This window comes from Paralichthys olivaceus, chromosome 24 (genome assembly GCF_024713975.1).
Source record: "Paralichthys olivaceus isolate ysfri-2021 chromosome 24, ASM2471397v2, whole genome shotgun sequence".
NCBI lineage: Eukaryota > Metazoa > Chordata > Actinopteri > Pleuronectiformes > Paralichthyidae > Paralichthys > Paralichthys olivaceus.
In genome coordinates this window covers 11,890,036-11,903,627 of record NC_091116.1, presented here as the reverse complement: position 1 = coordinate 11,903,627, position 13,592 = coordinate 11,890,036, and the positions used below count along the sequence as shown (strand labels likewise).

The window sequence follows — 13,592 nt, the reverse complement described above, 5'->3', positions numbered from 1 at the left end:
CCTGCTCTTAATTTGATTAAAACTCCCACCTCACTGCCTGTTACTGCTCATCTGACTGTGTGTGGAGGAATCAGGAGCTTTGTGTGATATTACCTCATAGAAATAACAATAATGTGACTTTCTGTGGGTCGTTAACATCTCACAAAACATTATGTCAGCAGGGGAGTTTACTTCGGATTAACTTGAAATGTAAAAGCCAGGAAATCCTTCTCTGAATCAAAGCCTTCGATAAATAACTTCCTACTAGCTTCTAAAAATAGAACAGAGTGAAGTCCCTGTGTCAGTAACAGGAGACTTAGTCATTAACATATAAAGAATATTTTTTTATATGACTGAATAATAGGATATTTATAAAAAACAGCTGTATCAATAAATAAAGATATAAATACTTTGGGTTTTCTGTCAAAATGATATCTTTATCATTAAAAACATCATAATACCATGATTGAAATACACCAATGAATACTCCAGCATAAAGTTACTCTCATGAATGAAGCTGGAAATTCGCGAGAATATTTACAACAGTCGTGTCTGTTAATTATATGTATGAATTAATGTAAACCCTCCTCCCTCAGAGAGGCGTGAGGAGAGGTGGTTTCATTCAGCTGTGACACAACAAGGTGGAAAGATAAATGGTGACAAGTAGCAGCAAGAGAGTGTGATTTTCCACCGGAGCCAAAAAGTGAACGGTCAAAATGTGGCTGCATTATTTTCAGACTATTCTCAATAACATCAGAGGACATTTTCAAAACTCAGATCATTTACCTCGAAACACCGCCTCCTTTACTTTTGGTTCTTTTATTAGAAACACAGACTTGAATAGTTTGCATCGCACCATCGCTCACAGAGAATCTAAAGAAGCTGCACAGTTTGATGGTTTTGCAGCTAATCAGCAATAATTCATCCCACAGAGGACGAGGATGTGGATTAGAGGCCTTTTCCACAAATTGTCTGGAAAAGTCATCTCATGTAACATCCATGCTCTGCCACACGGGTTACCATGTTCATGCCCTTGTAGACACCCCCCCTCCTCCTCCCCCACCCCCGTACACACAGCACACACAAACACAGACATGCAAAGTGCGATCACATGACTGGGCAGGGCCTGTAGGTGTGGTGGCTAAACTGGGATTTCAAGGCAAAGAGGAGCTCCTTCTCCCTCGACCTCTGTCCTCCCATAACAACAGAAGAGAAAGCTGAAGGAGAAGGGGGACGATGTCAAGACACAGGTAAGTGCAGAATACAGAAGACGGACACTGTCTGTGCACGATGAATCGTCTGTGAATCTGTGGCTTGGGGAGGAGCAGTCTTTTAAAAGCACTAATCCTTCTTACTTGAGCAACAGTGTAAGCTTATGTAGAACTCGAGTATTATGAACAACATGGTGCTGGAACAACAGACAGGCTGGATGGATCTTGACCTGTTTGTCTGTGGATTGAGATGATGTTTGTCACAGCATTGAGCCAATAGATGTGAACTATAAGCAAACTCAGTGAGTCTGTGCACAGACGATTATTTAGACTAATGATTCTATTGTTAATGATTCCATTCATGGTGTAATGTAGTTTTTTGCAGTGAATATAGTCGTGACTAATTTATATAGTAAATACATTGTCCACATAGTTTGTATATCATTTATTTGAACTACTCTGAAGACTATTTACAGATATATAACTTGAAATGTGAACATTTGTTCAAAAAGATATTTAAGTGAACTCATTGTGAATTCTGGGGATAACTGCAAAGATTAGTTCCAAACTCTGGGAAGTTCACGTAACCACCAGCTCACGTGGAACAACAACTCATCCAAGATGTTACAGGAGCAGCCGAGCTGCTGACATCATCATTTAGAATCAAGTGTCCTCGAAGGTCGAACACGTCTGAGGTGTTTTCATGTTTCAGTTTGGATTTCTCTTCCTGTCACACCTCATTGGGAAACGCTGTGTTTCCGGCCTCCATGTTTTTCCTCACTTCAAAGCACATGAACGCATCAGAGATAAAAACGACCACACCTCTACTCGCTGAAACGGGACTTTCCGAGGGGCACGTGAACGCACATCCCTGTGAGCGCGCTGATGAGCAGATTGACGCACAGCTGTTTCGTTGGCACGCGCCTGGTTTGAGGAGAGTCAGAGGACTTTCACTCACACACACACACACACACACACACACACACTGACAGCTGCTGCTGCTGCTGCGTCACGATCTTCCAGAAACCAAAACAAACCTGAAATAGTTAGAATTTAGTTTCCGTCGCACTGAGGAGAAGTTTTTTGCGATGTGGGAAAAGTGAGGTTGTTGGATTTGGTGCAAGTTTGAGGAAGAAGCTGTGCAGGTAACTTTTTTATTTGAGTTGTTCAAGACTTGAATTGAATGGTTGGATGAATGAATTCATAAGGTCGCGTATAGTCAATTAGAGCAGACATTTAAATAAAAGTAAAAAAATAAAATACAATAAACCATAAACAGTCAAAGTTATATGCAGAGGATGTGAAAGGATATGAGTTTAGAAGCCTGATGGCCTGGTGATAAAATATCTTTACATATATTTTTATACCATATCAAGATAACAAAAATCCTGTCAGTCAATATATTGATATTGTCAAGATTAATATTATTAATATATTTTTTTTAAGTTTAAACACTGACTTTTGCTCCTGAGTGAAGGTTGTAGTTCAAACTCTTTTTTAAGGAGATTGATAAATGCTCAGTTCTGTGTTATACCTCCTCACTGTACTTTAGCATGTACTTTATGTACATTGAAACTTTGTTCTGCTATTGAGGAAAACAGACGAAAACATGGCTGAGGTAATAACTAAATATCTTTTACACACCAGGAGTTCCACCTGACGTTGGGAGCAGCATCAGATCTTAGGTTCCCTCGAGGTCCGTGAAGATGGACGAGGAGGTGAATCCACTGGAGAGGGACCACTCCCTGTCTGTGGTTCTGCCCGGGGGACTGGAGAAAAATGCCACAGTTCATGGAAGGTAAGACATGCTGAGGTACAGGATTAGAAGTTCTTTGGAAAGACCTAGTTTTTGAATAAACTCGGACCTGACTGAAGATTTAAGTTGATTGCTGTCGTTTCTTCATTTGCCCTCCTCTCAGTAAACCGGTGATGGACTTACTGGTGACCCTTTGTGCGAGCTACCACCTGAATCCCTCCGACTACACTGTCGAGGTCCTTTCGCCAAACAAGAACAACATCAGCTTCAAACCCAACTCTCCTATTGGCTCCCTGGAGGCGGAGAAGATTGTGCTGAAGCCCAGAGGAGCAGAGGAAAAGATCAGGAGGCCGTACATGCCGGAGGTGAGAACCGACCCGAAGATGGATTTGATCCGTTTCAAGGATGTCATTTAAATGTTGATGATGCAAAACTGTAAGAATACATAACTTCAGGTTTAAAAAGAGGTTTCATACACGTAACAGACCTGAAGGAAGATGTCGACCTATAAGATGAGATCCGAGAGCTGTTTTCGTGTTGTTGTGAACACGTCTGACCCAGAAAATCTTCAGCAAATCTCAACACCCAGTTTTTTGAACAGACACCATGACACCTTAATTGTATGATTTGTTTGCTAACTGATGATCTAAGTTTTTTCATTTCACAGTTGCATGAAAAGAATAAAACAACTTCTCTCTGCAGGCGACGGTCCGCCTGCTGATCAACTACAACAAGGCCCACAAGGCAGTGGTGCGAGTGAATCCTAGAGTTCCCCTGGAGCTGCTGCTGCCGCTGGTGTGCGACAAGTGTGAGTTTCAAGTGGACACGACCGTCTTACTGAGAGACTCTCAGTCCAAAGAGCCACTGGACATGACCAAGAGCTTAAATGAACACGGCCTGAGGGAAGTGTTCGCTAAGGACTCGGCTGGGAAGGAGCCGGCTGACCATCGGCTCCGGCCCAAAACACCTGAAGCAGGTACGTTACAGGACGACGCGCAACATTAGATTTATTCTCTAAACTTCATGGTAATCTTCTAGGTCACGTTTACTGAGCATCTTTAGAGAATTCTGTGATTTATAAAGAAATTGCATTTAGCTCAGTATTTCACTCTTTTTAAAGAAATGTTTTCATTAAAAATTTATTTTAATTTATTAAAGAAATCTAGTATTTTTAAAGAAATTGCATTTGTATTTTTTTAAAGACATTTATTATATTTATTATTATATTATATTTATTAATGTTGCTTTAAATGAACTCTGGGATATGTATTGAGGAAACGTATGTGTGTGTTGTTACTGTATAGTCTGATCCATCTGTGTTGGTAAATATAATAATGACATCATGGTTCTCTGACCTACAGAGATCATCTCACCACCTTCACTACAAGGTAACACACACACACACACACACACACACACACACACACACACACTCATGCACAGTGTGAGTCTACGTTCAGATCTGGTGTTAACATCTGAGTGATCCATCATAAATGGTTCAGGTCTGAACGCAGATGTGTCCTCAGTGAGTCCTGTTTGTTAACACGTAGTTTATTATGGAGCAGAGAAGTGAACATCAGGTGTGACAGAGCCTCAGTATTATTCTCCCTCTATCATTCACTCATCTAGTTCTCATATTGTACAGAGCTGCCAACGAAGGAGTCGAGACAGAAGGAGAACGCAGGATTCCTCAGCTTGTTCAGAAGAAAGAAGAAAAACCCTGAGATGGTTTGTTTACAGCTGCTTTCACCAAACTGCTCCACAGTTTCCTATCACAAGTACCTGATGGTTTCCTCTGTGCAGGACGGAGCAGCGAGCGCCCCGGCCTCTCCTGGTGCCAACAAACCGATGGCGGCCAGTATGGATGTGAAGGACGCTTCCTCCTCCAACACTGCAGACATGCCCAAGAAGAGGCGAGCCCCCCAGCCGCCCATGGGTGGGTCGCTCAGTCTCCCCAACAACCTGAGCATGTGTCACCTCAGGGCTCCGCAGGTACGTTGACAGTGGGAGGAAAGTGGTTGCTTCAGAGCTGAATTATTTTGTGACGCTTTTATTTTCTGCAGAGTTCTGCAGACTCGACCTTAAGGAGAACCAAGAGGAGGGCCCCACCCCCTCCCTGTGCAAACTCCCACCAGGAGCAACAGGCGGACACACAGCTCACAGGTAAATCATTCATGACCTTTGACCTTTGCACAAGGGAATAGACTTTAAATCAGTGGATCACAGAACCAATGAAAGAGATAAACACAGGTGTTAATCACATGCACTAAGTGTGTGCTCTTCATTAATGTGATTATTAACACTTGTACCTTCTGTGTCAGGTCAAGAGTGTGTCCAGTTGTTTTCAGAGGTAATACATCCCAGCATGCACTAGTCAAATGAGGTTCAATTCTCCAAATATTGCTAGAAGCTTTCTATTGGTGGGTTCTTTGAAATGGGTGTTTATTGCTGTCCTGTCTACCTCTGACACGCTATGACCAAGAACTGTATTCATGCATTAACACAGTACAAAATTATCTTCATACATTAAACTGCACATGGTATTACATTAAATACAAGGCATCCTGCCGATAGCAGCACAGATGAAATATGCTACTAGAATAATCCCTGTTGACCTTTTACAGTATTTCAGTGGAAGTCAAATGGATTTAGAGGTGTGTGTGTGTGTGTGTGTGTGTGTGTGTGTGTGTGTGTGTGTGTGTCTGTGTGTGGTGGGGGAGGAGGTGTCAATTCTTGTATCTGCCAAATCCTTATGGCTTCGCTCGAGTCGAGTCAAGAGAGATTTGAAGTTAAATCAAGATTAAAATGTCAAAGTGAAGTCCAGTGAAAGATTTTGCAGTTAAATCCAGCACAAAATGAAGCTTTTATCAGTCTGAACAATTTAACCCTGTTCGGGGCAATTAAAGTGACCCTGATCCTTGTTCATATCGGCTCCAGTGATAAATCCTCCATTGTCCCGGCTTTCATTCTCCTGTGTTAGTCCGTCTGATATGCTTTTATCGCCTGGATTCAGGTTCTCTCTGTGCACTGCTCCTTTTTACTCGAATGGTCACTCTGGTATCACACGCTGCCTATTAGGCCACTGTAATTACAGGACTTCTTGATTGTGCAAATGTGCGACACAGCTTAAAGAAAGTTTATTTTTCTCGTCAGTGTAATTATCAGACTAAATTGCCTTCAGCGCTGTCTTAGTTCACTCCCTTGTTTTCAGTGCTGACTCGGTGTCAAGTCCTGGCTGGAAAAACAAACTCCCAGTGAAGAGTCGATCATTAAACGCACTCGTCTTCTTCCTCCCCCTCCCACACTTATGTAATCACGGCCTGTGAAAGTTCATCAAACTTCCTTGTGGAGACAGTGACATGAGAGTTTCATAAGCAGCTTTCAGACATGAACTCCAGAGATCCTCCCGAGTGAGAGCCTCTGGACTTTCTGCAGACTTTCAAGTAAAAAAGTCTGCAGACGGTCTGAAGGAGCCTGGATTCACCTCGAGCGAGTAGGTGTGTTGATGACGTTTCCAACACGCGACGATTGCAAATGACAATCAGAAAGAAATCAAATCAAAAACATTGTTCAGTTTGTGACAGGGTCGTGATTGTTTAGGAAACCTGCCTTAAAGCTTCTTCTCCTCCCTGCTTACAGACTCACCTGATGGGGGTGATTGAGGGCTGCTGCTGCTGCTGCCACCGCTGTCTCCTTTTCCTCTCCTCCTTCCATCGTCCCTATTCCTCCTCTCCGTCCTCCTCCTCCTGCGTCTGCCTCATCTTCCTCCTTCCCGTCTTAGTGGCTTTTTATGGATGTGTGTCACTGTGGCCTGCTGCACCTGAATGTTATTTATTTGTCTCTCGTTTGAAGCCGTCTGCTTATTCCTCTAATCGATTTTTTGAAAATTCTGTCATTTTTTTCTTTTTGTTGTTTTGTGTTTTTACTTTATTGAACAGACGACACTGACTAATTGCTGTGCCTTTAATTGAAAACAGAAGCCAAGTCCACATTTGTCTCATTTGGTATGACGGAGTATTAGGGCCAGATAAAAAAAGTTACAATATTATGAGAATAAAGTCATAACTTAATGAGTAAATGGTCATAATTTCAGAAAAAGAAATAACGATGCAGGCAACAAACTGATCCTCTGATATTTGCTCTCTAAATTGATGTGTAGCCTGAAATTACCACTTTATTCTCATAGTTTTATACCTCTGATTCTTTGACTTCATTTTGTAATATTTCAGTTTTATTCTCATAATTTTATGACCTTATTCGCTAAATCTCAGATATTTTTTTCCTGTTGTTCCCAAATACTCTGTCATACATTCTATAAGCAGTATTATTTTATTTTTCCAAACTCTTTTGTGAAATTATAAATGTTCTCTCTAAATAATCATGTTCTTATATAATGCTATATACTTTCTCAGAGTTATACCTGTTGTTTATTAATGATTTGATTTATGTTTGTTAAATTCTTTTACTAATTCATTAAAAAAATTATGCTAACCAGAAAAAATATCATCAATCATCATTTGTCTTTTTGCAATAAAATGGTGGAAATTTCATTTAAATTTAAAAAGAAAAATTTAAGACTAAGCTCAGTTTCCTGTGTTTTTTCTTATGTGTTTGGCAGTTGCGTGGGATATTTTCATGACACGTGTGTCACTGTGTTCACTGTGCAAAACTTAAAATGGAAAATTGGAAATATAGACATTTCTTTTTAAATTGAACGTTCTAGTTTCCTGTCTCTCCAGGGCCTGTCGTCCCTCTGAACACTCTGGAGGAGCTACAAGAAAGTGACGAGTCCGTCCCATCACTTTCCTCATCACCAAATCCATCACAAACACGGCCCTCCTCGTCATCCTCTCGACCATCGTTTGAACGGCGTCTGCCTTCGTTTGGAGGGAAAGACTTTTCAGACGCCCGCAGCACTCTTGCCAAAGTCCTGCCATCTTCTGTTTCCAAGGGAACGCTGATCAAGCATTTGAGGAATGCTGCCAACCTCCCGAAGTTACACGGTAGTTCCTCTTTTCGGACTCAGAGGTTTCCAGATCACGGCGTTTTCTGCATGGAACTCGAGTCTGTTCTGAAATCCAGGCTCCCCACTGAGCCCGAGTGGGAGGATCCTCTGCAGAGGAAGGGGATGACCACTTTTAAAGTCGTTCCCCTGAACAAGCAGAAGTCCCTGGAACCAGAGACGCCTCTGGATGTTCCAGATCAGCGCCAGGTAACGGTAGAAAGTGACCCTCAGAGTGAAGATCCTCCTGAGGAGTCTGACGTTCCAGACTCTCCTCCACCTGCACATGAGCCGTCTGACGCTCCAGACTCACCTTCCTGGGGGCCATCTGACGCTCCAGTTTCTCCTCCACCTGCCCAGGAGGCGCCTGACACTCCAGACTCTCCTCCACCTGCCCAAGAAGCATCTGACGCTCCAGACTCTCCTCCACCGGCCCAGGAGGCGTTTAATGCTCCAGACTCTCCTCCACCGGCCCCAGAGGCGCCTAGCGCTCCAGACTCTCCTCCACCGGCCCCAGAGGCGCCTAACGCTCCAGACTCTCCTCCACCTGCCCAGGAGGCGCCTGACGCTCCAGACTCTCCTCCATCTGCACAAGATTCAGACGATCAGGACCGCACAGTCTCGCCTCTTTCTGAGGTCGAGGGCAACGATGAAGGTGCGATGGAGAAAGAGGAGGGAGAACCTGAATCTTTATCCGAGGTGACTGCAGCTGCAGAGTCAGAGAAACTTACCAGTGACGGTCAGATCAACGCAGACGATGAGAGCGAAGATCTTAAGAGTCCTGGTCGACGGTCTGTGAGTACGGACATGGACCAGTGGGGCTCATGTACAGATGAGACCGCAGAGGATGTGTTTCCTCCTCCACCTCCACCCGTCTTCTTTAATGAAGACCTAGAAGTCCTTGAAGACGGACAAGAAGACACCACTTTTTCTCCTTCCCAACCATCAAGTCCTGTCTACAATGAAGAGTTCAGTGAGGACCATCGAGACGACCAGGATGCACCAGAGCCTTTGGACAAGATGAGCACGGCTCCATCCAGATTTGCACAAGCGGTGGCGTTGGCCGTGCAGAGGTCTCACCTGCAGAGTCACAGGAAAGCGTTCGACCCACAGGATGCCAGTGGTCGTCACACTGCTCTCCCCTCAGCACCCAGGTCCACGTATCAGTACGGTAAGTCCTTCACGTACAAGCACCTCTTAAGAAAGAAGCAAACATATCTGTGTGTCCCTGTGCACAATGTAGACTAATTTATTTTACAACTCGTAAATTCTCTCCTCAAAAAGTTCCACCATTGTTAAACTTTTTTCCTTGTTTCCTGTGGTTGTCTGTCTTTAACCTTTGGCTTCACTGCCCACCCAATGATTTCTGCCCGTATGCACACTTTCAGAAGTTGTGCACAAATATGGCTGAAATTAATGTAAATAAAGTGAACAGAATTTCTGTGACTTTACCGTTATACTTTCTGCCTGTATAAATCATCTCACTGTGCATTCTGTTTGTACTGCGTATATTATTTAAATTTTTTTAGTATTTTTATATTTCCTTCCTTTAAATCACATGATATATATTTATTAATTTTACTGACATTTATTTTTTACATTTTCATATCTTATCTTATCCTTTATCTGTAGTGAATGTTATCCTATCTTATTCATGATCACTTTTATCTCATTCTTCTTATTTTTATATCTATATTTCTGCTGCAGGTGCCTGATGATCTTCCCCACTCATCTTCCTCATCAAATACACTTGGCATGTGACCATCAGTTTTCTGACGAGCAGTAACTGACTTCTGATCTGTTTTATTTTTCTTTGTGCAAGACGCCACGTTGTGTGATTTTATTTTCGTCTTCATGTTCACGGGTTGGACGTAAATATTTTGCTGTTGTGGTGAAGGCCAAATGTACAGGACATGAGTTTGTTGGTCCGACAGCATCCTGTGTTTTTCTTTTACTTCCTTTTAAAGGTTCTTTCAACATGTGCCAAGGCAGACCCAATGCTGACGTCAGAGCTGTGTGTGTAAAACAAAAGCACTGATGTAATTGCAGTTATTGGCTTTATTTTATGTTTGTGCTAGGATTTATTAATTTCTCCCTGAGGATGTAGATTTATTTTTTTATGCTCTCACACAGGAAATCGTGCAGTAAAACTCATGAAGTCTAATCCAGGCTGGTCTGGTTTTTGGTCAGCAGGTGGGAGTAGAGCATCAATAAACAGGTCACCATCTATTTTTGAGGTATTTTTCTATCAGATAAATTCTTATAACTGCATCACATGTGATAAATACTTTATAGATTCATATATAATAACGACTATTGCTTTCTATTTACTATAAAGGATCAGTGATTGAATTGAACTAAATATTAATTCAACTTTTAAATTCTAAAGTGATTTTTTTACTGTGAGAATTAATATCAATTTGAAGAACATTTTAAGAACAAAAAAAACAACTTTATTTACAATATTTAACAAGGAGATGAGAATTTCCTGCATTTTCAGAAACAAAATAAAAAAAAAGAAATATCCCCGTTGGAAGCATTTCAACACCTTCCTGAATAAACTCAGTCCACTTTGCTCACAGGCTCACACTGTTATGTCTTTAACGGACCCGTACCTCCGGGCAATACTGCACAGCTATACTTGGGTGCCAAAAGAATCTGCACTACTATACGTATTGATCCAGCCCTGGCCTTGGAGGAACAGCAAGGAGCTGTGCGAGGGAGAGACCCAGCCAGAACTGCCTGTGGCCAAACCTCCTTGTTTGCCAGGCCTGGACTGAGTGGGCTCGCTTCAAGACTCTCTCTCCAACATTCCTCGCTCCACCTGAGGAGAGAGGGAGAGCAGGACGGGTTGCTGGTGGATGATGGGAGGTGACCCTTGACCCTGTCGTGTTTCTGCGGCACTCCCCCCAGAGGGGCGCCCGGCCCTCAAGGGCACCGCCGTGTCACACCACCGTTGTCATGGAGAATGCCATTACCGCCCCTAAGGGAGAGAGCCACATCTAACGTTTAAAGTCTGTGGAGAAAGAAATAGACATATGTTGGAGAGAAGCTCTTTTTCTTGCCCAAAGCAATGATGTCCAACGCAAGTGACAACCCTGGCATTATCCTGCTTCAGCAGTGAAAGGTTGGATTTCAACCTGAGCAGGGATGTTCATGATTACGCAGACACAAGAACGCTGGGTTTATAATGCAGCGGAACATGAAATGCTACTCGTGTCATGTACGTTTATGATCCAGGCTTAAAAAAAAATGCTGCCAGCGCAGACAGACCTTTGAACAGCAGACGTGGACACAAAGAGGTTTTTGTTGATGTATTCTTTCAGCACCAAGAAAAACAGGGAGCTGCAGGATCCTGGAGGACGCCCCAGTCACATGATCCAGGTTCAGACACATTAATGAGGAGGCCGTGGCAGGAAGGAGAGATCACACACCTGAACAAACAAGGAGGGCCACAACTACCTGTGTGGTGAAAATGCATGTGTGGAGCATGGTTGCACAAAAAGGTCTTTCAAGAAACCAACACTTTTTTGATTTACTCATGTGCAGGGGCAACAAGACAACAATATCATAGCTAGATAGATCTACAATGTCATCACCTACTTATCTTTGGCCATTCCTTAAATTATCATTTCACTTATTTGATTTCACACATCAGTAATATTCTGATATTCTGTTGTCCAATGTCTCCTGATATTTCTGTACACATGCAGTATTTCAAGAAAAAAAACAAATCATCACCCTTGTTACAAGGATACTACAAGGATTCCCCAGATTAATGAGGTGATTAAAATAATAAACCTTATCCATGATCTTATGACCTGGAATATGAACTTCCAGTACAAAAGTAAAACAAAAATCACAAAATTATGAATACTTTTGAATAAAAGTTTTAAAAGCATCAGTTCTTGAAAAGTTCGGGTTATTTCAATCAGACAGTTGACACTTTAAATCTCTAATCCTGGTTTTTCAGGATGCAGTTAAAGGTCGACCAATCAAAACGTCAGACATGTATAAATATAGTATAAATGTGTGCATGTACGCATGAATACGCTGTATAATCTGTTTTACTCAAATAAGGGAAAACTAAGGTTTGCTTCTGTATTTTTGTTTGTATAATAATTAGTGTAATAAGTGAGTAGACAAATAAGAAAGACCCGACCCAGGCAACACAGGAATTGGCCTTTACTTGAATAATACTGACGAAAATTAATAATAAAATCAATATAAAATTAAAAAAACAGCTCACAGGGGTTCAGAGGGTAGCTGCATATCCCATAATGCACCAGACTTTTGTAAAGCATGAAGATTTCTTGCGTGCACACAAATCCCTGAACATTCTTCTTTCTTTGTTATCTCATATATGTGATAAGACATGATACCTTTAGTTTCCTGTGAATATCTGATTTTAGAATAAGTGTAACAACAGGATTGGCCCACATCCTGAAGCCCACTGCGAGTACACACAAAATACCCCCCCTCCCCACCCCTGCTCAAATCAATAACACAATAGCCCACACAAATAGTGGTAATGCACATTAATCATTTATTTATTCCTTCATCTCTTCATTCATCTCTATTTAGTTATCCATCAGATGTATCTGCCTTGTGGTGTAGAAGATGCCCACGAGCTGGCAGGAGTCGGAAACTGATTATAAAAACAACGAGTGCAATAGACCCGAGGCGCACTCTGGCCGGAACCCGCCGCGTCTGCATGCGTGTTAGGGGGCGCACATGTGCATCGTGGAGAGAGCGCTGCTAATATATGTGTGTTTACATGGGCACCTCAATGCTTGGATAGAAATAATCAATAGATGAATCACCAAAAGCGATGCAGTCCTCCTCGGGCGGTGCGGTTGCAGCCTAATGCTATTCTTTCCATTCACCTTGGGAGCGGCATCCATCAGGCCTCACCCCCCCTCCCCAAAGTGAGGCACGGCTGCCTAAAACACCAGCAGCGCTCGAGGGGCTTCTTGGAAAGTGATGCAGGGAGAGCACAGTTGACCCCTGACCTCCTCCATGTTCGCGCTCGTTTCCATCCTCTTTGGCGGAGCGGCAAATCACAGTTCCTGCCTCATTGGCGTTGTCAGGCGCTTACAGTAGTGTTTCTCTGCATTGTGCTGGTGGTTAACTGGTTCAAATGTTATGGAAATGATATTTACCTCGTCTTTGATCCTGTAAACTCCAAACAGGCGGGCCCTCTCTCTCTTATATATCTTTTTTCAACCGCTCCTCGGTTGAGGGTAGCAGGACTTAAAGAGGCGCCAAAAATACAAAGAGTGGGAAAGAATAAAGTAGTGAAAATGTGAGCGGTGCAAATCAATCAAGCGTGTGGATTCGGCAAGTTGCGATTCGCCATCGCTTAAAGGACAAAGCGATGCCAGTTTGACACGAAACCACACAAGTCAAATCGCTTTGATTCATGAAGTAAGCCGGCGTGCAGGAGCAAAGCGCTGCTGCGCCATTTTGGTGCGCGCAGAGAGAAGGCCCCTGTTGCTCGATGATAGATGCGAACAAGGCCCATGGCTCTCATTTTTCTTCATTCATGGCTTATCACTGAGTCCTGAGAGGAGGGGATGGCGGGTTTCTCCGTGATGAATGGTCAACGTCTCTTGATTCTACGCAGTGACACAATCACGCCACT

General features: G+C 42.7%; 1 protein-coding gene across 2 annotated transcripts; it reads left to right on the top strand.

Annotated features, from left to right (window-relative positions):
• The first annotated feature begins 1,090 nt into the window (after window positions 1–1,090).
• Window positions 1,091–10,175, top strand: LOC138407055 (protein cordon-bleu-like). 2 transcript variants are annotated; one of them, XM_069521402.1, is made up of 10 exons: window positions 1,091–1,229; window positions 2,838–2,988; window positions 3,110–3,311; window positions 3,649–3,922; window positions 4,308–4,334; window positions 4,592–4,674; window positions 4,750–4,938; window positions 5,010–5,109; window positions 7,686–9,119; window positions 9,656–10,175. In XM_069521402.1, the coding sequence occupies exons 2-10, from the start codon at window positions 2,897–2,899 to the stop codon at window positions 9,661–9,663; spliced, it is 2,409 nt and encodes an 802-aa protein (XP_069377503.1). In that variant the 5' UTR covers window positions 1,091–1,229; window positions 2,838–2,896; the 3' UTR covers window positions 9,664–10,175. The 2 variants fall into 2 exon arrangements, with proteins under 2 accessions (XP_069377503.1, XP_069377504.1); XM_069521403.1 differs by lacking the exon at window positions 1,091–1,229 and adding an exon at window positions 1,253–2,335.
• Window positions 10,176–13,592: the final 3,417 nt, after the last annotated feature.

Coding starts and splice junctions, on each gene's coding strand:
- LOC138407055 (XM_069521402.1), top strand. CDS start 2,897: ATGGACGAGGAGGTGAATCCACTGGAGAGGGACCACTCCCTGTCTGTG. Junction 3,312..3,648: donor GGAGGCCGTACATGCCGGAG/GTGAGAACCGAC, acceptor TTCTCTCTGCAG/GCGACGGTCCGCCTGCTGAT. Junction 4,939..5,009: donor GTCACCTCAGGGCTCCGCAG/GTACGTTGACAG, acceptor TATTTTCTGCAG/AGTTCTGCAGACTCGACCTT.